Source organism: Scyliorhinus canicula, chromosome 21 (genome assembly GCF_902713615.1).
Source record: "Scyliorhinus canicula chromosome 21, sScyCan1.1, whole genome shotgun sequence".
NCBI classification, from domain to species: Eukaryota; Metazoa; Chordata; class Chondrichthyes; order Carcharhiniformes; family Scyliorhinidae; genus Scyliorhinus; species Scyliorhinus canicula.
Genome location: NC_052166.1, coordinates 61754361 through 61780091, shown reverse-complemented (window position 1 = coordinate 61780091; position 25731 = coordinate 61754361). Strand labels below are relative to the sequence as shown.

Genomic DNA, 25731 nt, shown 5'->3' with positions numbered 1-25731 from the left:
AGGACTCTTGCAGTTTATAACATCCACCAATTTTCAAATTAATTTGGTATTTTTCACTTCCCAGTGAAGTATGTTGTCAACCCATTTCCAAATAAATCCAGTTTTGCAGCAGACTTTTATTGTTGTCTACTGGCTCCCCCTGCAGCACACAGCAAGCAAGACAAACATGCTGCATGGATTTGTGAAGGTGAATCAAGTTTCCCCACAGTTTCAATTATTCACAAAGCTACGCTGAAATAAGAGAGCTGTCACTAAGCAGTTCAAAATCTTAGTTTTAATAACTTGTGTGTTTGCTATCCTTATAATGTTGCTGCTCAGAATTTGTATATTTTTTCAGAAATGGATATAACTGGAGTGAATGAGTAAGATTTTAGTATTTACCTTCACCTGTTTCTGAAGTACTTTCATTTGGTACCTGTCACAATTGTAATGGAGTTAATTTTCCTCTTGCATCTTTATTTAAAACTGTACAGTATACAACACATCCTGTAGATTGGCTCCTTTTTCCAAGGTCTAAGAACAGAAAAAGTTAGTTGACTTCTGCACCCTTTACAGTTAAATGCAATAATGCAGCTATTGGTATGAGTTCTTCTTTGTTTGTAATTTTGCGTATTTTTCTAATTAATTATGAATATGATAAATCTGCAAAATATGTTTGCAAACTGTGCATCAGTAAATATATTTTCAAAATGCATAAACATATACATTCTTCAGGTCTTGTGACTGGTGCTCATAACTTTTTTTTTTCAGACCCCTGTCTCAGCCAACGCCATTTAACCTTCATTACGCTACTGACAGCGACGTAGACGCCGGCTCTGGAGATAGCATCAGTCTGGCCAGGTCTATTAGCAAAGACAGCCTTGCATCCAATATAGTCAGTGTAACCCCGAAGCATCAGTCTCAGTTACTTTCTCCACCTGCAGAGAGTAATGGAAAAAGCTTGTTGAGAAATGTGGACATGGAAGATGAGGATGACGAGGAGCTTATAGCAATAATTAAGTCAGATGGGCAACTGGTTAATGATTCTGATCTTGAGTTACAGAGTGTTTCATCAAAAGCCACGAGTCAGATATTGCCATCAAAGTTGCCCAAAAGACAGCAAAATGATCTTGATGTAGCAAACCAAACTGGCGGTTTCTGTTTAGAACCTTTAATGCCTGCAGTCTTAAAACCAGCCAAGGAAAATCTCCTAATTGTTAACAAACATGAAGAATATGGAGAACGAAAATACAGACCTTTCTCAGCAAAGAGAATACCAGATGGACATTTACCTTCAACGCGCAAAAAAGCAGTGAATATCAATGCTGAGGCAGATATTAACAGGACTTTCACTCCCATAACTAGCTCTGACTTTATAGTCGTCTCAGATCCAACCAGTGAAAAGCCATTGCAACATCTGGAAGAACCAGGAGTCTCTTTAAGTCACTTTAGGCCTTTAGCTAGTAGTAGTGTTGAATCTTCAACTCAGGGGGAGCCTGGGGGCTTTTTCCTTCATACTGGAGACCTTGATGAAGAATTGGATGGTATGTCGATAAACAATACAACTATTGTAAGCAACAGTAAACCATGTGACACAACATGGACTATGAATATGCAAGATTCCGATTCGGAAGTGCTAGATATGGAAGAGGCTGATCAAGATCTGGTTCCTGATGAGGAGGTTCAACAAGTTAAAAGTGGGTACAGTGGGGAAGAGGAATCTAGAAAATTGCACCATGATATGAAGGTGAAAGAACACGAGGACAAGGATGGCGCCAGTGGGCGTTCCAGTCCTTGTCTGAGCACGATCTCTCAAGCTAGCAGCACGTCCATGACCAGTACCAGTATTAGAATGACCAGCTTTGCTGAACGCAAACTGCAGAGACTCAACAGTGCTGAAGCAAAATCCAGTGCAAGTAGCTCTCAGAAGACCACTCCAGATGGATCAGAATGTTGCCCCTTACCCATGATGACATGGCGGCAGAAACGAGAACAGAGTCCCAACAGACAGACCAAAGACAGTGCTCAAATGCTAGCCTCTGAACTTGTTCAGCTTCACATGCAGCTAGAGGAGAAACGTAGGAAAATTGAAGCTCAGAAAAAGAAAATGGAAACGCTCTCTGCCAGACAACGTCTAAAATTGGGCAAAGCTGCTTTCTTGCATATTGTTAAAAAGGGGAAGAATGAAGGGATTCCCCAACCACTTAAGCCTGAATATTTCACAAAGGAAGCTGAACGTCCAAATAATGAGGAAACTGTTGCTAATGTATCCCAGTCCCCTAGAGCAGATGAGGATTTTGCAAGCCAAGAGGCCAAAGAGGATTGTTTAAAAGAGCTGGAAGAAGTAGGGGCAAAAGATTTGTGTGAGAAAATCACAGAAAACGATATTCAAGAGAGCATTGCAGCAGTTAGGCAGCGCTGGCTAAGGGAATCTTCACAGGCAGCTCATGATGTTGACAAGAACAAGGTGAATTCTAATGGTGGTTTTGAGGATGGAATGGCTGATGTTGATATTAATGAGTACAACCGGTCTATTGAGAAGTTGAATGAAACTCTGAGCAACCTTCAGTTTGAGATGCACAAGCTTTCACAGCAGCAGGAACTACTGATGAAGATCAAGGACCAGACGCCAACTGCACCGCTACAAAATGTTAATCGCAGCCTGCAGGACCAAAAGGTCAGGCAAGCGGTGCAGACTGCAGAACCACTATCGGCCACCGGGATTAGCTCATTGCAAGCTGTACGTAAGCAGCCACGTGGCGCTCCAATGAAAAGTCCCCGCTCAGCAAGGCCAACAGAGTTAAAAATGTCTCGGGATTCTAAAATGCCAGGCTCTTTCCGTATTATCACGCCTACACATAGTGTCGAAACTCTACCCCATCTGCGACCCTCCCCAGGTAGTAAACCACTGAAGTCTGAGACTGATGATATTGCTGTTGATGGCAGTTTTCGGACTGGGACTTCAGAAGGCAGACCTTCTAAAGTTTCTGCAGAACAGTCTTCTGAAAGGACAAAGGATGCTGATTGCCTCAAGCTGGGTGAAGAAAGTAACCAGCGGGCATTGGTGCTTTCTACATCCCAGAAAGACAGCCATAATTATTTCTATGAACAAATCAACACTGAGGCAGTAGTTAGCACGCCAAAAAAACCTGAATATCCAGCGCTTATATCTTCAGATAGATCAGGGAAAGAGAATATTCCTATTGAGGAACAATCCAAAAACAAGGCAAACCTCATTGAAGTAGATATCTCTGAACTGAAGTCACCTGCAGAAGGCGAAACAGCTGAAAGCCAAGGCCTTTCCACCAGTCAAATGATCAGTGAATCTGATCAGAAGTCGGGATTGGGCTTTTTCTTCAAGGTTAGTCTAATTAAACTTGTAATTGCTTTGAACAATTTTGGAAAATTACCAGGAAAACTTTGCTTTTAAAAGTACTTTTAAACATGGTGGTCAGATATTTCTGGCCCCTCTTGATGCCCAAGTGCTCTGATCCTCATGAGTTTAGGCAGATGTAAAGCTTCCATGCACTTTTCAAAATAAAGGACACTGTTATCTCCAACATCCCAACCAGCATTACTGTCTCAGTCAACAATGAAAATGGGTTAATTGGATATTCATTACACTGTTGTTTGTGGGATTTTGCCAGGTATTGAGTGGCTCTCATATTTACCTACATAACAACAGATTTGCACTATCTTAATTTTTTGCATATGAAATCTTTTGGGAACTTTCCACGAGATAATGTAAAGTAAATAAATCACTATGTAAATACAGATGCTTTATCTTGTATGTGAAATTCATTTTATACACACACAAGAAAGAACACTTTTATTCGACGCAACAGGCATGGAATTGTATAAGTTAGTATTCTGTGTAACACCATTTGAGTTCCTCAGCAATTTGAGTGGGATCTTATGAAGTGACTCATTTTCCTTTGGTTGTCATTAATGAACCATTTGAAATAACCTCTTGTGCTCTTTGGGAAATTCTGAACAAATGTTAGATTTTCAGAACAGTGAGCTGAATTCTGACTATTAGCCTGAGATCTGTTTGAAGTTTGTTTTATGTTGAAAGCCACAGCGAATATCTTGTCGCACAATATTGCTGGGCAGCTTATTGTTTTAGCGGGATGTATGCCGATTTTACCACTGGTGTTCTGTTGTATTCGCAAGCTCCCATTTGTTGGTGCCTGCAATTGAGTTTAATGATGTTCAGTTTTCTTAATCACAAATCTATATCTCTGTAACTAAACTGAGCTCAGAAGTTCTGTATTGGTCAGGACTTAATTCCTGGCTAATACTGAACTTTTGAGTAGGACTTTGAAATCCCCAAAGTGTAAACTTTTACTAAATCATTGAACACTCCTCAAGATAACTACGTAGAAAGAAAACTCTAAATAGAAGTGTGCTTTATTTTCTTACTGAGTAATATTTTCATAAATCGTATCGACTCAGATGTAAAGGTGAGGAATCACTTTACAGCAATCCATTCTAGTTAATGATGTGATCTTGACTGTGTAAATCCTGACGTGAAGGTCATTGGCCTGTAACCCCTCTCATCCGTATAAACTCCAGCGAGTATAAAGCCAAACTGCTTAATCTCCTCAAACGTCATCCCCGGAATCGATATGGGGAACCTCCCCTGAACTGCTTCCAATGCCGCCACATCCTTCCTCAAATAAGGAGACCAAAACTGGACACAATACTGCAGATATGGTCTGACCAATACCCTACACAATTACAACAATACTTCTTTACTTTTATACTCCAGTCCTTTTGTAATAAATGCTAACATTCCATTTCCCTTTCTTATTACATTTTGTACATGCATACAGACTTTCTGAAATTCATAGCGCAGTACAAGATGTCCATTTTAGAAATTGGAAGGTTCATTCTGGGTTTTTGTTTGGAGTAGCTTTTTTTTTTGTTGGATTCCACAGAACAGGGTAGCTCAAATAGTTGTAGTCCCATACCGAGAGGCGTTGCCTAATAGCGCAGTCTTTGCAAAAATCTGAAAATGCTGATGCGTTAGGATGCTATCAGACAAAAATGATTACTTTTATGATTGGAGACACAATAGAGACATTCATTGGCTTCACACTTCAACTAAGCACAGGCTAAAAAATGATTAAACAATTGAATTTCGAGTGGGGTCAGTTGAGTGATACAATTGTACCATTTACGTTATATAATTTTAAGGAGGTAGTGGGGTGGCAGGAAGGGGGGTGCGTGAGAACAGAGACTTGGGCAGGATTGTGCACAAACCTTTGAGACAAAGAACAAAGAAAAGTATAGCACAGGCAGGCCCTTCGGCCCTCCAAGCCTGTGCCGACCATGCTGCCCATCTAAACTAATTACTTCTACACTTCCGGGGTCCGTATCCCTCTATTCCTATCCTATTCATGTATTTGTCAAGATGCGCTTTAAGCGTCACTATAGTCCCTGCTTCCACCACCTCCTCCGGCTGCGAGTTACCCTCTGTGTAAATAAAAAAACTTTCCTCACACATCTCCTCTAAACCTTGCCCATCGCACCTTAAACCTATGCCCCCTAATAATTGACCCCTCTACCCTGGGAAAAAGCCTCTGACTATCTACTCTGTCTATGTAGACCTCCATCAGGTCGCCCCTCAACCTCTGTCATGCCAGTGAGAACAAACCGAGTTTATTCAACCTCTCCTCATAGCTAATGCCCTCCATACCAGGCAACATCCTGGTAAATCTCTTCTGCACCCTCTCCAAAGCCTCCACATCCTTCTGGTAGTGTGACGACCAGAATTGAACACTTTTTACTCCAAGACGAAAGAGAAAATGTTGGAAAATTTCAGCAGGTCTGGCAGTATCTGTAGGGAGAGAAAAGAGCTAACGTTTCGAGTCCGATGACTCTTTGTCAAAGCTAAAAGACAGAGAAAGTGGGAAATATTTATACTGTGGAGTGAGAATGAAAGATGAGTCATCTCCACAGAAACCCAGGGAAACCGGGTGCTAATGGCCACAGAAACCAAGGGGGAAGAGTGCTAATGGCAGTGCCCAGAGAGAACAAAAAGTGTGGCGTAACTAAGGTTCTGTACAGCTGCAACATGACTCCCCATTTTTTATACTCAATTCCCCGGCCAATGAAAGCAAGCATGCTGTATGCATTCTTGACTACCTTCTGCACCTGTGGACCTGTACACGTAAATCTCTCTGACTGTCCATACTCTTGAGGGTTCTACCATTCACTCTATATTCCTGACCTGTATTAGACCTTCCAAAATGCATTACCTCACATTTGTCCGGATTAAACTCCATCTGCCACCTCCGCCCAAGTTTCCAAACGATCTAAATCCTACTGTATCCTCTGACAGTCCTCATCGCTGTCCGCAATTCCACCAACCTTTGTGTCGTCCGCAAACTTATTAATCAGACCAGTTACATTTTCCTCCAAATCATTTGTATATACTACGAGCAACAACGGTCCCAGCACTGATCCCTGCAGAACACCACTAGTCACAGCCCTCCAATCTGAAAAGCACCCTTCCATTGCTACTCTCTGCCTTCTATGACCTAGCCAGTTCTGTATCAATCTGGCTAGCTCACTTCTGATCCCGTGTGACTTCACCTTTTGTACCAGTCTGCCATGAGGGACCTTGTCAAAGGCCTTTTTGAAGTCCATATACACAATATCCACTGCCCTACCTGCATCATCTTTGTGACCTCCTCGAAACATTTTCCCAAATTTGTGAAACATGACCTCCCCTTCACAAAACCCTACTGCCTCTCACTAATACGTCCACTTGCTTCCAAATGGGAGTCGATCCTTTCTCGAAGAATTCTCTCCAGTAATTTCCCTACCACTGACGTAAGGCTCCGGCCTGTAGTTTCCTGGATTATCCTTGTTACCCTTCTTAAAGAAAGGAACAACATTGGTTATTCTCCAGTCCTCTGGGACATCACCTGAAGACAGTGAGGATCCAAAGATCTCTGTCAAGGCCTCAGCAATTTCCTCTCTTGCCTCCTTCAGTATTCTGGATAGATCCTATAGGCCCTTGGGACTTATCCACCGCAATATTTTTCAAGACGTCCAACACCTCGTCTTTTTGGATCTCAATGTGACCCATGCTATCTACACACCCTTCTCCAGACTCAACATCCACCAATTCCTTCTCTTTGGTGACTACAGATGCAACGTATTCATTTAGTACCTCGCCCATTTCCTCTTGCTCCACACATAGATTCCCTCCCCTAACCTTCAGTGGGCCAACCCTTTCCCTGGCTACCCTCTTGCTTTTTATGTACGTGTAAAACACCTTGAGATTTTCCCTAACCCTATTTGCCAATGACTTTTCGTGACCCCTTTTAGCCCTTCTGACTCCTTCCTTAAGTTCCTTCCTACTTTCCTCATATTCCACGCAGGCTTTGTCTGTTCCCAGCCTTCTATCCTTGACAAATGCCTCCTTTTTCTTTTTGACGAGGCCTACAATATCTCTTGTTATCCAAGGTTCCTGGAAGTTGCTATATTTATCCTTCTTCCTCACAGGAACATGCTGGTTCTGAATTCCTATTAACTGACATTTGAAAGCCTCCCACATGTCAGATTTTAATTTACCCTCAAACATCCGCCCCAATCTATGTTCTTCAGTTCCCGCCTAATATTGTTATAATTAGCCTTCCCCCAATTTACACATTCATCCTAGGGACCACTCTTATCCTTGTCCACTAGCGTTTTAAAGCTTACTGAATTGTGGTCACTGTTCCCGAAATTATCCCTTACTGAAACTTCTACCACCTGGCCAGGCTCATTCCCCAATACTAGCTTCAATACAGCCCCTTCCCTCGTTGGACTATCTATATATTGTTTTAAGAAGCCCTCCTGGATGCTCCTTACAAACTCTGCCCGTTCCAAATCTGTCTACCTATCAGTTCCTCTATCTCCCACTGGTTGTTGGGAGGCCTGTAGTAAACCCCCCAACATTGTGACTGCACCCTTCTTATTCCTGATCTCTACCCATATAGCCTCTCTGCCCTCCGAGATGTCCTCCGCATTACAGCTGTGATATTCTCCCTAACCAGTAGTGCAACTCCTCCACCCCTTTTATATCCCGCCTGAAACATCTAAATCCTGGAACGTTAGCTGCCCATCCTGTCCTTCCCTCAACCAGGTCTCTGTAATGGCAACAACATCATAGTTCCAAGTACTAATCTAAGTTCTAAGTTCATCTGCCTTACCTGTTATACTTCTTGCATTAAAACATATGCACTTCAAGCCACCAGTCCCACTGTTTTCAGCAGCATCTGCCTGTCTGCTCTTCCTCAGAGCCAGAGTGGCCCTATTCCCTAGTTCTCCCTCAATGATTTCACCTTCTAACCTATTGCTCCAGTACCCACCCCCCTGACATACTAGTTTAAACCCTCCCGTGTGACACTGGCAAACCTTGCGGCCAGGATATTTATGCCTCTCCAGTTTGGATGCAACCCGTCCTTCTTATACAGGTTGCACCTGCCCCGGAAGAGCTCCCAGTGTTCCAGATAACTGAAACCCTCCCTCCTACACCAGCTGTTTAGCCATGTGTTTAGCTGCTCTATCTTCCTATTTCTAGCCTCACTGGCACGTGACACAGGGAGTAATGCCGAGATTACAACCCTAGAGGTCCTGTCTTTTAACTTTCTGCCTAGCTCCCTGAACTCCTGCTGCAGGACCTCATCTCCCGTCCTGCATATGTCGTTAGTACCAATATGTACCATGACCTCTGCCTGTTTACCCTCTCCCTTCAGGATGCCCGCTACCTGTAGCAGGGCAGCATGGTAGCATAGTGATTAGCACAATTGCTTCACAGCTCCAGAGTCCCAGGTTCGATTCCCGGCTTGGGTCTCTGTGTGGAATCTGCACGTTCTCCCCGTGTGTGCGTGGGTTTCCTCAGGGTGCTCCAGTTTCCTCCCACAGTCCAAAGATGTGCAGGTTAGGTGGATTGGCCATGCTAAATTGCCCCTAGTGTCCAAAATTGCCCTTAGAGTTGGGTGGGGTTGCTGGGTTATGGGGATAGGGTGAGGTGTGCGGTTGGGTAGGGTGCTCTTTCCAAGAGCCTGTGCAGACTCGATGGGCCAAATGGCCTTCTGCACTGTAAATTCTATGTTCTGAGACATCCTGGATCCTGGCACCAGGGAGGCAACATACCATCCTGGAGTCTCCTTCACATCCACAGAAGTGCCTATCTGTGCCCCTGACTATAGAGTCCCCTATGACTATTGCTCTTCTGTGGTTTGGCCCTCACTGCTGAACATCAGAGCCACTGCTCTGGCTGCTACTGTTTTCCCCTGATAGGCTATTCCCCCCAACAGTATCCAAAGCAGTATACCTGTTTAAGAGGGGGACAACCACAGGGGATTCCTGCATTAACTGCATGCCCTTCTGGTGGTCACCCATCTGTCTGCCTGCACTTTGGGCGTGCCCACATCTCTATAACTGCAATCTATGACGCTTTCCACCCCTGCATGCTCCGAAGTGCATCCAACTGCTGCTCCAACCGATCCATGCGGTCTGTGAGGAGCTGCAGTTGGGTGCACTTTCTGCAGATGTAGCCATTTGGGACGCTGGAAGCCTTCCAACCTGCCACATCTCACAGTCAGAGCACTTCACCCTCTGATTGACATTGCGTTAACTAATTAATAAATTAAATTAAAAATAAACACTTATTGAATTTTTTTTTAAAGTTACTGTTTCCTAGCACTAGATTTCTACTATAAATGTAAATGCTAAATACAGTACTCTGGCTTAGATACCCCTCTAAATTATGATTAAGTAATTAATTATGTTTAATTAGTTTAACAATGTTTGATTTTTAAATTTAGTGCAAATTCCCTACCTGCCAATCAGGTCACAGCTTTCCTTTAGCGTCACCTTTCAGTTTTATCCCCTCCCCAGCTGGAACACTCTGAATAGCAGAATATCTATCACTTACCTGTTCCCAAGCTGCTCCCCGGCTCGCTCTCTCTCTCTCTCCCTCTCTCCCGCTCCCGGAAATGCAGGCCGCTGGAACCTGGGGGTAGATTTTTATATCACTTACCTGCTCCCCGGCTCTCTCTCTCTCCCTCTCTCTCTCTCTCCCGCTCCCGGAAATGAAGGCCGCTGGAACCTGGGGGTAAGTTTTTATATCACTTACCTGTTCCCAAGCTGCTCCCCAGCTCTCTCTCTCGCTCTCTCTCTCCTGCTCCCGGAGACTGGCTAGGCAGGTTTACAAAATAGTTAACAAGAGGATCAATGTTTTATAATTAGAGAAATGGACCGGAAATTCTAGGTCCCAGTGGGGGAGGGTATGGAGCGAAGTGGACATAGTATTTCATATCACTAACCAGTTCCATCGCATCATGGACCATTTTCCCAGAGGTGCGGTGATGGGGGGGTGGGTACAGCAGGGTTACCTGTCGACAAATGATGGATAGCTGATTCATCAATCTAAAGATCTATTGAGAGTTATTGTTGGAGACTGACTGGAATTTTCTAGCCAGCCGCAAAGCCCTTGAATATGTCAGGCATGCCATACCTGGTGGCCAGAGCTCCATGTGGGCTTAGAACACCTGCCAGATTTCAGCTGCTGCAGGTTGCCCTGTAGAAGGGAGAACCACCCTGCCCTTCACAATGGTAGCCAGGCCGCTCGGCTTTTCCAGTGTGGGGCATCCTGCTTCTCACTTACTTTGAAAGGTATGTTTTTTCAGTGCTGGAGAGCCCTTCTATTTGTCCTCCAGCTTTGAGAGTCAGACCACCCGTCGTTCTTAATTGGATGATGAGCCGCCCTCCTGATGACTAATTGTCCAGTTCAGGGATGTGACTGTTCTCCACAATTTGGGCTTTTGAAAGCTGGCACTGAAGCCCATGGGGAAAATCCTGGCCATAAAGTACAAAAGTCAAATACTTCCGCCAAATCTATTTGGACAACAATTTGGCCCCAACTAGAGTATTGTGTCCTTTTCTGAACACCACACTTTAGGAAAAATGTGAAAACCTTCGAGAGATTGCAGAAGTCTTTTGTGAGACTGGTTCCAGGAACATTGGCTGCAGATGTCTGGGTAGGCTGGAGAAAGTGCAGTTCTTTGAAAAGAGGTTAAGAGGAAATTTACGAGATCTGCTTAAACCATGAAGGTTAAGACAGAGTGAATAAGGAGAAACTGTTTCCAGTGGCCAAACGATCGGTAACCAGAAGGTACAGATTTAAGGTTATTGGCAAAAGTGTCAAAGGTGCCATTAAGAAAATATTTTTTTAATGCAGTAAGTGATTAGGATTTGGCATGCATTGCCCAGTCGGGATGGTCAAAACAGATTCACCAGTAGCTTTCAAAAGGTAATTGAATAAATACTTGAAGGAACAAAATTGCAGGAATTTGGGAGAGAAAATATGGGAAGGAGCTGGGACATGGGACTCGCTGGATTGCTGTTCAAAAGAGCTAGTGCAGATTTGATGGGCTGAAGGGCCACCTTCTGTGTTGCACTGTTCAATGGTTAGTGCTAAAACAGCCAAAAATTCAGCCTGTATGGTTTTCATATTAGAAGGATATTTTTTGATGAACTGGACAATTAACCAGCGTGTAACGTGCTAATATTTTGGGCCTGATGTAAATAACAGCCAACCAAAAAAGACCCTTACACTTCTATTAAGTGGCACTTAAAACGGTTTGGAAGTTCAACATGTGCTGGGTAGATCACATTTATTTGTTAGAAGTTGGAGGACTAAACAGCTGGAAGCAAACTTTCATGTCTCAAGATAAAACATGAAGATTTTTTTAAAATGCTGTTTAATTTGACTTTGTGCTGTTAGATTGCCTGATTTCAGATCTCCAGTGACATTGTGCAGGTGTCTCACGCTGTTCTGTTCTTGCATAAATGCCACCAAGTGGTGAAAATTGTGAAACTGCATCTCTTTTTAATATACAAATGAATGTACAGCACACTGTGCAGCATGTCAAAAATGGGACAATACAATATTTACTGATAGCCCTAAACATTTCTGTTTGAATGTTTAATATTCAAGAAAAGTTTTTGAATCCTTTGCTCAAAGAGCCAAAGATATTTTGGGGAAAAAACACAAAAGATGTGCAGGTTAGGTGGATTGGCAATGCTAAATTACACTTAGTGTCCCAAAAGGTTGGGTTACGGGGATCGGGTGGAGAAGTGGGCTTAAATGGGGTGCTCTTTCCAAGGGCCGGTGCAGACTCGATTGGCCGAATGGCCTCCTCGGCACTGTAAATTCTATGATGATATTCTATGATGAAGTGAGCCATTGCATGCCTTTTACCAAACCTGCAGCTGCGAATTTACACGCACCTTCTATAATGAACATTTCGCTCAACAATTCCCAACTAAACTGTATATTACAGGAGGTTAATTTATAGCGATTAACTTTTGTGGCTTTAAAATGGTAATCTCACCTCAGGAGTAGAATAATAGATTGCAAGTACCTAATAAATCTTTCTGTCATTGCATAACATCCATGAGATATCTTTCAATAGACCATAGGAAAAGAAATCAGATATTGAATGAAGGATCAATTTATGTAACTGAACATGTCATTTTAAAGCTATGCTAAAACGGGTGTATGTTGTCCTCAACCTTTTGCTCATTTGTTGCTCCGTACAGGATGACCAGAAAGCAGAAGATGAATTGGCAAAGAAACGTGCTGCGTTCCTCCTTAAACAGCAGCGCAAAGCAGAGGAAGCTCGCATACGAAGACAGCAGCTGGATGCTGAAATAGAGCAGAAGCGCGATGAAGCAAGGTGAGGGATCAGTGAGTTTTTAAATAGAACTGGAGATAACATGTGTAGTGTCAGATATGGCCCAGTAGTTCTGTGCTATGGACTAGAAGCAAAAGTCATTTAAACCTACTGATTACTGAACTCTATTGCAGTGAAGCTGCAAGGTAAGACAGGTGATGAAGAAAATGTGACATAAGTTGAAATGGAACATTAGAAACAATTAAACATAAAAGGATGCAGATGAATTAAACCTTTAGCTATATTCCTATATTTGGGAGCATTTTCGAATAAGTTTACTGCTTGCTTGCAGTAAAAAAAAATTTGAACATTTGTTTGACTCTTGTCTGCAAAGTGTCTTTGATGAAAATCCCCAGTCAACATCAGTTTAATAGTACTGTTTCAAATTAGTTGATTGTTCTGCTCCCATGTATAATTTTGTTTTCTGTACGTTGTTCAGAATTTTGATTTAACATTTCCCCAACCCATTTCTGTTTAGCTTCCTTCTAAAATATGCAATATCCTTAATATCAGACGACTTTCCGATGTCAATGCTACTCTCCAGGGGTTGTGTCAATATCTGCGTGTGTCAATATCTGCGATAACTTCCCATCCTGCTCCTGACTGTCTCCTTCATCTTCCCCGGACCCCAGTCCGGAAGCAGGAGGCAAGAGTATAGAATGTTGCGAGGGGATAAAATTACATGAGCATTTAAGGAATTAGAAACATATTGATAGTTGAAGTACAAGTGAAATTTGGCCTAGTTTCTTCTACTGGTCCGCTGTTGTAAAATTTTAAATTTAGTTATCCATGTGTTTCTGCTTTAAGAGTATGTGTGCTGGGAAGAGCATAGGAGCAAAGATACATAGAACTCCCTGAATAGAATGGTATGAATTGCGAGTGTTGCTCACAACCTATTTCTCTTTTATTGTCACAAGTATGAAGTTACTGTGAAAAGCCCCTAGTCGCCACATTCCGGCGCCTATTGCCACATCTAGGAGTTTTTATTAAAGCAAGTCATCACTGATGGATATAGCTAATCAGGCAATATAGCACAGAAGTTCTACGACAAATTGTTTGTTTGCACTTCACTTTTTGCATTGAACATTATCTCTTTATTACCTTTATTTGAGCCTGATTTTGTTAGTATTTGTTTGAATTAAAGTCTTGGTTGCAATATGCAGTGCTATATAATTCCAAGTTCCCTTACACTTACTTATGCCTTCAATTAGTCAGGCTGTTTTCATAGCTTAGCCCATAGTTATCCTTGCCATCTGGATCTGAATTAATACTGACTAATATTTAAATTTGACACAAACTATCCACAAAGTGCTCCTGTTCAGAACCTGTGGTCTTTTCTTTTATAAAGACGCAAAGCTGAAGAAGACCGGATTCGTAAAGAGGAGGAGAAGGCGAGAAGAGAGTTGATCAAACAGGAATATCTAAGGCGTAAGCAGCAGCAAATACTGGAGGAACAAGGACTTGGTAAACCCAAACCTAAAGTTAAGAAGCAACGCCCAAAATCAGTGCATCGGGAAGAATCCTGTAGTGAACCACCATCTCAATATCCTTCTACCCGTAAGTCAAAATGAAGGAGCAAATTGAGTGCTGCCGGTCTTGTAATTTAAGGGGATGCAATTATCATATACTTTTGCATCAATGGTTTAGTTGGACAGTGATGTAAAAATAGCGGTGTAGCCCTGCTGTCTGTTCTTGTTTTGACTCCATTTGCACCATTTGAGTATTGAGAGGCTTCTAGCCAGGCAACATTCTCAGTGCATTTTGAGTTCACACACGTCCAATATAATCATCAATTGCAAAGCTGACTTTTAAAGTGTCAGTTGGACTGCTTGCACTTGCATTAATGCTAAAGTACAATGCTTTTAATATTGGGTTGAAGTTATGTGCATCCATTTTTCTTAAAGTATGAATTTAAAAAATAATGGCTGAAATCTGCCCACTCGCACCTTTTTTTAATATGCCTCTTTGAAGACATTGAATTAATTTTTTTCTTTATACTTTTGTGGGTCGTGGTCATCGCTGGCAAAGCTAACACTTGTTGCCCATCCTTAATTGCCCTTGACTTGAGTAACTTGCAAGGCCATTGAAGAGGGTAGTTCAGAATCAATCACATTGCTGTGAGTCTGGTGTCACTTGTAGATCAGACCAGGTAGAATGGCAAATTTTCTTCCCCAAAGAGCATCAGTGTAATTTTTCCAATGAAAGGACAATTTTGGTGTGGCCAGTCCACCTACTCTGCACATCTTTGGGTTGTGGGGGTGAGACCCACATAGACATAGAGAGAATGTGCAAACTCCACACGGACAGTGACCCAGGCCGGGATCGATCCCAGGTCATTCGGCGCCGTGAGGCAGCTGTGCTAATCACTGCGCCACCGTGCCGCCCTGCTAGATGGATTTTTAACCACAATCGATGATAGTTGTCATGGTCGCCGTTACTAAGACAAGTTTTCTTTTCCAGACTTCCTCATTGTATTTAAATTCCAGGATTTGTTGCATATGACGCTGGCGAGAATGAATGGGTTCTTTCAGGGATAGCAGATGAGTGTGAGAGGTATAGGCAGGGGCCAGCGAATCACACGCACATGTTTTGGGGTTGTGAAAAATTGGGAAGATAAGGGCAGCATGGTGGTGCAGTGGGTTAGCCCTGCTGCCTCAAGGTGCCAACGTCCCAGGTTCGATCGCGGCTCTGGGTCACTGTCCGTGTGGAGTTTGCACATTCTTCCCGTGTTTGCGTGGGTTTCGCCCCCACAACCCAAAGATCTGCACGCTAGGTGGATTTGCCACGTTAGATTGCCCCTTAATTGGAAAAAGTGAATTGGGTACTCTAAATTTATTTTAAAAATGAAAAAAAAAATTGGGAAGGTTCTGGGCAGGGGTGTTCGCGGTCTTAACCAGGATAGTGGAGGAGGAGGTGGACCCGGATCCTTTGGTGGCGATGTTTGGGGTTTCAGACAAGTCGGAGCTCATGGCGAGGAGGAATGCCGATGTCGTGGCCTTCGCCTCTCTGATTGCATGGTGGCGAATTTTACTGGAGTGGCGGTTGGCATCGCCGCTGGGGGTAACAGCTTGGTTGGGTGACCTTTATGACTTCCTGCGGTTGGAGAAGATAAAATATGAGTTAAGGGGCTCTGTAGAGGGGTTTTGAGAACAGGTGGGGGACGTTTGAGACCGTGTTTGAGGAGCTGTTCATGGCAGGGAGGGGGTGAAAAAGGGGGGAAAAATTGTACTGACTGTATAGTTGATTCCAAAGAGAAAATGCTGGAAAATCTCAGCAGGTCTGACAGCATCTGTAGCATATGTTTCCCGGGGTATTTATGTGTTGTAACCTGTTTTGATACATGTTGGTAATAAAATACATTTTAAAAAAATTTCAGAGTTTGAGTCCCCATTGCGAGCATTAGCCTGGGCCTCTGGATTCCTAACCCGGTGATGTTACCACTATGCCATCATCACATTTGTTAAGTTCTCTACTTTGACACCAGATAGCAGCCTGCAACTCGGGAAGAGGTTACCTACCTGTCACCCCGAGTTTCAACAGTGGATGTTTAGAACCTGCTTCCCCAGCTGATGATTGCAGGGTGAATGCAGCCCATCACAATTGTCTATCAAAGGAAACTATTTCTTCATCTTCGAAATTGGAGGTGGAAGCACTGTACCAATGACCTGGAATGATACTCGAGACGGATTAGTGGGTGAAAGCAATCCTTGCGTTCACTCAAATTTCAGTTGATGGGACCGGTGGTCCCTACCGTTTTATTTTTCCATAGATGCATTAGCTAAAATGGATCAAGTGTTCTACCTATTATGTCCAGTATAATAGTTTATTCGCAAGGAGAACAACATAAATTTAGTCCCAGGAATTCATTTTTTTCCTTTTTGAATTTTATAATGTCTAAATCTGATTTTCCGGTGCGCAAAAAAACAGCTGCCGCAGCAAATTTGATATCTGTCGCATAATTATAGGAGAGCACTGAATGAAGTTTCGTTAGAAGGAGTGGAATTTGGAGTGTGGAAAATTTATACACCTTAAACAGCCATTTTAAATGCCATGGGAAATGACTTGAAATATGTGTGTTCATCCATTCTATTAAGGAATGGTCTTGAATTGAGTGAAAGGCAACTCTTATCTATTTTACACTTCATTTTTAAAAATAGAAAAACTCAAGTTAGGGAGAATTTTCCATTCTAATGGAACATAATTTTATTTCAGCAGTTGAGATAAATGAGTATAGTACTGAAATTTTTGTTGAGGCAAATTAGGATTTCCATGATCTCCTTTTCTGGAAAGTGTGGCCCCAGCCCAGTTCTGCTGTACCGTTAGCTTCCAACTTCCTGGATTAAAATAAAGAAATCTACTTTTCTTAAACAATAGAATTTGGAAGAGGAAATTGTTTCCTGAAGTCTCTCGTTTTTGTTTTATTTCTTCTAGCTGATAATCTGAGTAGTGCTCAATCTGGTTCTAGTCTCTCCCTGGCGTCAGCTGCTACTACCGAAGCAGAAAGTGTGAACTCCGGTGGTGGGAGTGGTAGCGGTGGTTATTCGCAAAGGTAAGCATAAACCCAGTTGTCCCTGAAATGGAGGTAGATTGAAATCAGTTACATTCCCAAAGAAAAATGGTTATAATCCTTCAGCGGAGAATATATTTACCTTCCTATTCAGATCATGATTTTACAATGCATTTTATAGCTGTGTAGAATCTACAGGCTAAATGATCTGTGCTGCTGTTTCTGCTTTAGATGAGCCTCTGCTTTCCACCCTGTCCTGTATCCCTCTATTTCATTCTCTGTCATATATGTGTCAAACTACTCCTTAACTGCTCCAGACACCCCTGCCATATTCTAATTCTTGTCTTTAGAAAGGAAATCATTTCTAAGTTCCTTGTCTGATCTTTTAATGACTATCTTATTTTAATGTCCATTTGTTCTCCTCACCTGGTGGCAGCAGTTTCTGCACATTCATTCTATCAAACCTGTGTCAGGTCACTTCAGTCTTTACCTGGGCTCAGCCTGCTTGATCTTTCCTGATGGTTTAATCCTTTTGATTCTGATGGCCTCTTTAGCAAATCTTCTCTGCACTTTCTCCACTGCTTCCCAAATGATTTGTGCAGTTGCTGTCTTCATATTACAAAATATTTTGGGGTGAAAAAAAGAAACATTTAAACATTCACCATTGGATGAAAACTTACTTAACTTGGTTGTCAGCTAGTGAAATGTGAATATTTACCAGTGTTGGAAGAGGAGAGTCAAAATTAGCGGATCTGAGAAATAGATCAAATATTGTGTTGGTTTCAGTGCTTCAGATAAAATATTCAGGAATTAAAATGAGCAAATTACTTGATAATTTTTCAGCAAGATTTAAAATGAAATTATGTCTTATCCTGATAATGAGTCAGGGTGTTTTGTAGGAAGCAGGAAATGCCTCTTGACATTTTACTAGCTCTATACTGTAATTAAGCAGAACACAGTTTTTGAGTAATGCATGTTTGTCCCCCTTGTCTCATCGCCGCCTCTGGGAATTAACCTGGGAGCATTGATTGCTGGTGTTCGTCATTAAACTTGTCCTTTTGCTCAATGTACAGGACAGACTCCATGGAGACATTCTCGGTGTTGAGCAGAAATCCGAGTCGGAACACAGAACGAGACTGGGAGAATGCGTCCACAGCCTCATCGATTGCATCAGTAGCTGAGTACACGGGTAGAGTCACAAGCTGTAGGATGTTGTTTTCTTTAAATCTTTTTGAGGGTTAAAGCTTTTGAGTTGGTTATAATCAACATCATGACTTGTATTGCAGGTCCAAAGCTATTCAAGGAACCGAGCTCAAAGTCCAACAAACCAATCCTACATAACGCTATCTCGCACTGTTGCCTTGCAGGAAAAGTAAATGAGGCACAGAAAAACTCAATACTTGAGGTTAGTAACAGAAAATATGACAAGAACACTGTTCAAGTGGCAGTCTGATAAACACTTGTTCAATGAACAGCAGCTGCATATGCAAACCATTTCTTCGCTCACTGAAATAATTTGTGATTTTTAACTTGGTTTCCAATCCAGGTTATACAGTTGTTCTGTATTTCTAAAATATATTAAGAGCAGCCCATGAAAACTAATAAGGTGTGAGGTTTTGATTTTGAAAAAATTCCATTCTAATAAAGAATTCTGTGGAACAGAAAGTGGTCACTTATCCATGCTCAATGAGGAAAGAACTTTTTTTTAAACAATTGGCTGTAACTTACTTGGGTGCATTTGAAATTAACTTGAGGAATAAAATTCACAGCCATCATTTAAATAAATTCATTTTATGTTGAAGTGTAGGGAAGGACCATAGATGCTTCAGCAGAGAAGGAGCCCCTTTGGGCCTTGTGTCTCAGCTGGCCCTTTGCCAAAACAATCCAAAATGAACTCCAGCACACACTCTAATCAATGTAAATTGTCTATCTAAAGATTGGATTGGATTTGTTTATTGTCACGTGTACCGAGATACAGTGAAAAGTATTTTTCTGCAAGCAGCTCAACAGATCATTCAGTACATGGGAAGAAAAGGGAATTAAACAGAATTCAAGAAAATACATGAGAATACATAATAGGGCAACACAATATATACAATGTACTACATAAGCATTGGCATCGGATGAAGCAGACACGGGTGTAGTGTTAATGAGGTCAGTCCATAAGAGGGTCATTTAGGAGTCTGGTGACAGTGGGGAAGAAGCTGTTTTTGAGTCTGTTCGTCCGTGTTCTCAGACTTCTGAATCTCCTGCCCGATGGAAGAAGTTGGAAAAGTGAGTAAGCCGGGTGGGAGGGATCCTTGATTATGCTGCCTGCTTTCCCCCGGCAGCGGGAGGTGTAGATGGAATCAATGGATGGGAGGCAGGTTCGTGTGATGGACTGGGCGGTATTCACGACTCTCTGAAGTTCCTTGCGGTCCTGGGCCGAGCAGTTGCCATACCAGGCTGTGATGCAGCCCGATAGGATGCTCTTTATAGTGCATCTGTAAAAGTTGGTAAGGGTTAATGTGGACATGCCGAATTTCCTTAGTTTCCTGAGGAAGTAAAGGCGCTGTTGTGCTTTCTTGGTGATAGTGTCGACATGAGTGGACCAGGATAGATTTTTGGTGATGTGCACCCCTAAGAATTTGAACCAAAGGTTTCTCAACCAAAGACTTATTAAATCTACTTTTAGGCTCTTCATCTTCATTGGATGGAGCCTCAATATCTCGAGTCTCTTCAGCATTTCCTGGGATCATTCAGGTTAAGCATATTCGGGATTATCTTTTTCATGCCTTTTCTGAAATGAAGCACCCAAGTGTTCAAGTGGTGTTGCCAATGCAGTGTTCCGAATTTTCGTCATTTCAAGTGTTTTAAATCCCTGTTTTTAAAATGCTGTTGACTGTTTTTAAGTGATGGTGTGTTTGCATCACTGGACACGTCACTTGGGTGCATTTGAAATTAACTTGAGGAATAAAATTCACACCGGTCAAACGCATCAATACCTTTCCTCTGAATATATACTTCCCAACATTTAACCAAGAACATAACCTCGTCCATATCTGCAAGAGGACGAGAGGCATAGTGATAATATTTTCTTAGTACTTTATGTTGTTTTTGGTTATTAAGTTGAGCTTTGAATCTCCAATGTGCTGTGTCATGGAGGTGCAATTCTAATTGCATTGTCATAGAATCATAGAATTTACAGTGCAGAAGGAGACCATTCAGCCCATCGAGTCTACACCGGCCCTTTGAAAGGGCAACCTACTTAAGCCCATGCTTCCACCCTATCCCAGTAACCCCACCTAAAGTTTTCGACACCAAGGGCAATTTACCGTGGCCAATCCACCTAACATGCACATCTTTGGACTGTAGGAGGAAACCGGAGCACCCGGAGGAAACCCACGCAGACTGTGGGAGAAATGCAATCTCCACACAGACAGCCACCCGAGGCTAGAATTAACCCAGCTCCCTGGAGCTGTGAGGCAGCAGTGCTGACCACTGTGTCACCATGCCGCCCACCATGGGAAAGGCTTGAATTGAAGCTGCTTGCAATCGACCAGAGAAGAATCTGAGACTTCCTCACATAGCTGTACTCAGCTGGGTCAAAGGTGGAACTTTTTCACCTTGGCTAGTAAATTATGCATGTAATTTTTCAACTGATAGCCATCAACTGAGAAGGGACAGACAATTGAAAAAGGACAGACTGGCTTGTTGGCCAGTTCTTAATACCACTCTTGAGATCATCTTATTGTGGTCCCATCAACATACCCTCTAATTTAATTGTACAGCTAAGGCGAAGTGCTTCAAATTTTTTGGTGTGGCCCTTTGCCGCAAGGATCGGTTCTGAGGCCCCTGTTATTTACACTTTATATTAACGATTTAGATGAAAAGACAGCAAGTAATGTATCTTCAGTTTGCTGACCATACAAAAGCTAGGTGGGCTGCAAAGTGATAGACAGGTTTAAATGAGTGAACAGGAAGGTAGCAGGAGGAGTGCGATGTGGAGAATGCGAGGTTATTTTTGTAGTAAGAATAGAAAAGGTGTGAAACACATAAATGATGATGTTGAGATTGACTTGAGCGCATATTTGTGTAAGGAACACAAAGTTAGCATACAAGTCCAGCAAGCAATAAGGAAAGCAAATGACCTGTTGGCCTTTATTGCAAGGGGATTGGGATTGGATAACAAGATTAAAGAAGTCTTGCTACAATTGTACAGGCCTCTGGTGAGACCACACTTTGGGTACAGTGCAGTTTTGGTCTTCACATTTAAGAAGGAATACTTGCACTCGAAGCAACACAGGTTCACTGGGATGAGAGGGTTGTCTATGATGAGAGGCTGAGTAAATTGGGCCCCTACTCTCTGCAGTCCACAAAAATTAGAAGGTAATCTCATTGAAGCGTACAAGATACTTGAGGGGCCTTACAGGGTAGACGCAAAGGTTGTTTCTCCTGGTGAGGGAATCTGGAATATCTGGGCACAGTTTTAGGATGAGGGGCCAGTCATTTAGGACTGAAGTAAGGAACTTCTTTGCTCAAAATGTTTGTGAATCTTTAGAATTCTCTACCCCAAAGAGATGAAGATGCTTCATTATTGAGATAGACTCTCAAGGAATCGGAGGTTATGGAGAGTGGACAGCAAGCTGGGGTTGAAGCTGAAGATTAGCCATGTTTGAATTGAATGGTGGAGCAGGCTCGATGAGCCACATGGTCTAACCCTGCTCCTATTTCTTATATACCTCAAAGGGGATAGCTGTCCTTCTCAGCCAGGATACCTGCAGCTTTTCAACACCATTCAAGGCCTGAAATATCAAATGATTCTCTCCTACTGCTTAGGGTAGGAGATGTGACCAACTTTACATCCATTTCAGGCAGAAATTGCTTTCCCCAGCACCAGGGGAAGAAAGGGGGTGAAAGTATAATTTTGTACAATGAAAATGTTAAATTTGCCATTTCAATCTTTTTGAGAAAATTCATTTTGATTTATCTTCCTAGGAACTTGAGAAATGCGAGGCTAACCATTACATCATCTTGTTCCGTGACGCGGGCTGCCAATTCCGAGCACTTTATGCTTATTCCCCAGACTCTGAGGAGATACAGAAGTTAACTGGGACAGGGCCAAAAAACATTAATAAGAAGATGATCGACAAGCTTTACAAGTATAGCTCGGACAGAAAGCTGTTTAGCCTAATACCTACTAAAACCATGTCGGTCAGTGTGGACGCTATCACAATTCACAATCACCTGTGGCAAATCAAGCGGTCTGCAGTGCCAAAGAAGCAGTCAACAGGAAAATGAAAGGATCATCTTGCTGGTTCATTTTGAAAGTTCTCAGACACCCTCCCCCCTGCAAAGTAGATTGTGTTGAAATCAACAACTTTTCTATTTGATTTGGTGGCTATTCAGTTTTGGGAGAGTACTAATCCCTCCAGATTCTATTAGAGATGAGAGAATTGAAACTTTGTTTTGAATGTGAAATGTAATGTATCCTACAGAAAACCGAGTGAATAGTTGGGCCATTTTTCTGTTGGGTTGTCGGTCTCTGGGTGCCAACATCTGGTGGTATGTGACAGAATTCTGGCTTAGTTTTCTGCGCTGGTTACTCTGGCTTGTAACTGTCTTTTCTTTGCATGTGGCAAGTTTTCTAGCCAGTGGATTCTTAAAAGTATTTGTGGACAGTAGTTGTGAAAAGCCCTTTCTGCTTTTTCTTTCTTTTCCCTTTATTCCTGCTGGAATGGTGTCGCCATGAAGAATGCAGCAGTTAAATTTGGCTCAAGGCACACTTGGGATGATGGGTTTTGAAACACTTCTCTAACTACTGTACCGATCTGAAATTGAAACAATCCAGAAGGCCATTTTCCTCTACCGGCTAAGAAAGTTCTGATCTGCCTTTGGTTTAACTGGGACTATGTGTAACAATCAGATCAATTCAACAGCTGCCAAGAAACCAACAACTGCTGACGTCCTGCAATTCCAGATGCTGTTTAATTTTCTCCTGCCATGAACAGTGATGGATTGTGATCTGTATATTTTAAGACAGCATCCTGACCATTTTTTAAAATCAATAGCCATAGTACCCGTGGCACAGCAATCATGCAGACGCATATGAGCAAAGCCACACAGGATGGCGCAATGATAATGAATACGGAGAATTGCCTCTTTGAAAGTCGGATTCATTAAACACTTGAATTCGGCACATTTCATAAGTGCCATCGTTGTAGACAAAGCCTGTGTTCTGCAGTAATGATTGGGTGTTAATTGTCCAGTAAGGAAGATTGTTGTAGAAGTAGAGTATTACCACACAGAGCACAGTATTGCTGTATGGAGGCATACTGAGAGGTCGCAATCAAATTTACATGCTTTTTATTCCATCATGCATTCTGAAAATCTTCCATCCTCTCATTTCCCAACACTGTATGAGCAGCATGCTCTTGTAAGAGTGTACACTGTTTTAATCGTTTTTGGCGGGGGGGGGGATGGGATGGTATTTAATATATTTCATTACCGCTTATTCTTTCAATTGTCATCCGTGGCTAATTTCTGAAAGATGAACGTTCTCTCAGCAGCCAGTTCATGAAACACAGCTTTTTTTCACCCCCCATTCCCAGTTCTGAAGTTTTTAACATAACCTGTTCAGAGCTGTGTGTGTTCTGTTTAAAATAAAAGAAATCTTAATAATAAGTGGTATAGTGGTAAAATAATTTGATCGCTCTTGTACATGTGGCCATGGTGATGATCCTTCAAGCTGCATCCATTTCCCCATTACTCAGCAGCGTTGTGCCATTGTTCAGCAGCCATAAGCTAAACTAGGATAAATATAAAACTGCTTACGGGGCACGACTTTTGAATTTCTCTTGTGCATGTTCATTGGGTCGGAGCACTACCAACATGTGAACGTTTCTTAGATAGGAACAATTTTTGTTTTTTTCTTTTTTTTAAAAAAAAAGGCTTTATGGATATTCATAGTATTTAAATGCTGTTGTCTGTAGACAACCCAGTTATTTTTAAATGAACAAAATATACACTCCAAGCTTGATCTGTATACAGAAAAGACAGCCTAGAGTTTGCAGTTGTAACTAATGGCTGCAGTCAGGGTGATGTGCAGGTTCACCTAAAATGGGACTCTGTCTGACATGAAAATTGAGTCAGCCCCATCCTGGGAGCGGGTTATTTCTCTAACAAACAAAAAAAAACTTGTGGTTGTGGTTTGCTGAAATGGTTCTTAATGAGGATTTTACATTTCCGCTGTTCAATTTTCTTTATTGGTTTGGAGGAAAAAATGACTGTTCAATGGTTTACTTTTTCTGTCTATCTCTCTCGCTACACCAACCCCCCCCCCCCCGACCCTTTTCAAAATTGTGTCTATGCACAGGCGAGTTAGGTTTGCTGGTGCACTGTTACAGTATGCGAGATGGGTTGTGTACACTTAAAATGGTCGGTCAGAATTGATGAAAGCACCATGGAAAAGCTGGCATAAAGCTGTCTGCAAGAACTGTCTTTGGTTTGCTCGGTATCTTCATTACAGAAATATGAATGGAATAGTGTCAAAGAACTCTTTTTCCTTTCAGAGCAGTGTTTGCGATGCATTGCTTTTTTCAACTGACTTTACAGTGCATCTGTTCAACCTGGTTGGTAAGGAAATCAGCAAGTATTTGATTTTGCTGATGACTTTTAGTGAGTGCGTGTTACAGAGGACTGAGCATTGTGATAAATAAATATGGTGCAGCAATACTTGAAATGTTTAATCCTGATTAAGCAGTGTCTTGAAGGGATGACTAAATATGTGAGAACTTCACTTTTCATTTTAGTTTTCTATATGGAGACCATTGTCTTGAATGTAGGCCAACAATAAGCTATAAGCATGTTTGATACTTGTATTAAAAGGATTTATATCTGTGCAACACTTATGAGAGACTCAAGTATTTCTACACAATTTAAATTCACACTAAATACTTTAAAAGATTTAAACTATCTGATGTCTTTATTATGTACTTTGTATTTCTGTTCATTAAAAGTGCTAGAGATACAAATACTTCTACGGAAGTTTGCTCTAAAAATGCAGGGAATTTCTCAAGACAGTGAGAATTTCTGATTTCTTGGCTCATTTGTTATATTTGATTAAAATGAGTGAATAGTGCTAGTCAGCAACTACTAGATAGTTCAGTTAAAGTTTATTTATTATTTCACATTTAAATTTAATAGATTTTGCTTTCTTTTAACGGGTGTGAAACATTTATTTTCCCCTGGTATCCATCTAACTTTCACATCTTTGGTCTGTGGGAGGAAACCGGAGCACCCGGAGAAAACCCACACAGACACTGGGAGAAGGGCAAACTCTACACAATCATCCAAGGCTGTAATTGAACTCTGGGGGGGGGGGGGGGGGGGGGGGGGGGTTGTGCTGGCGGTGTGAAGCAGCAGTGCTAACAACTGTGCCACCACATGCGATGATCCATGGGAGTTATTTCCAGTTGAGTGTAGTGATTTTTCTTTTAGCGGGCGACGTGATCCACAGAGCGCAAT

At 42.1% G+C, this 25731-nt stretch overlaps 1 protein-coding gene across 5 annotated transcripts in view; it reads left to right on the top strand.

The window, feature by feature from the left end:
- camsap1b (calmodulin regulated spectrin-associated protein 1b) overlaps positions 1–25109 on the top strand; it is a 128431-nt gene extending 103322 nt beyond the window's left edge. For all 5 annotated transcript variants that reach the window (XM_038781526.1, XM_038781525.1, XM_038781524.1 and 2 more), the window contains 7 exons: positions 751–3340; positions 12586–12722; positions 14068–14276; positions 17151–17268; positions 18300–18415; positions 18513–18631; positions 22204–25109. In XM_038781526.1, the coding sequence (XP_038637454.1) occupies positions 751–3340; positions 12586–12722; positions 14068–14276; positions 17151–17268; positions 18300–18415; positions 18513–18631; positions 22204–22506 (3592 nt within the window). In that variant the 3' untranslated portion in view covers positions 22507–25109. The remainder of the gene's footprint in view (positions 1–750; positions 3341–12585; positions 12723–14067; positions 14277–17150; positions 17269–18299; positions 18416–18512; positions 18632–22203) is intronic.
- The last annotated feature ends 622 nt before the right edge of the window (positions 25110–25731 follow it).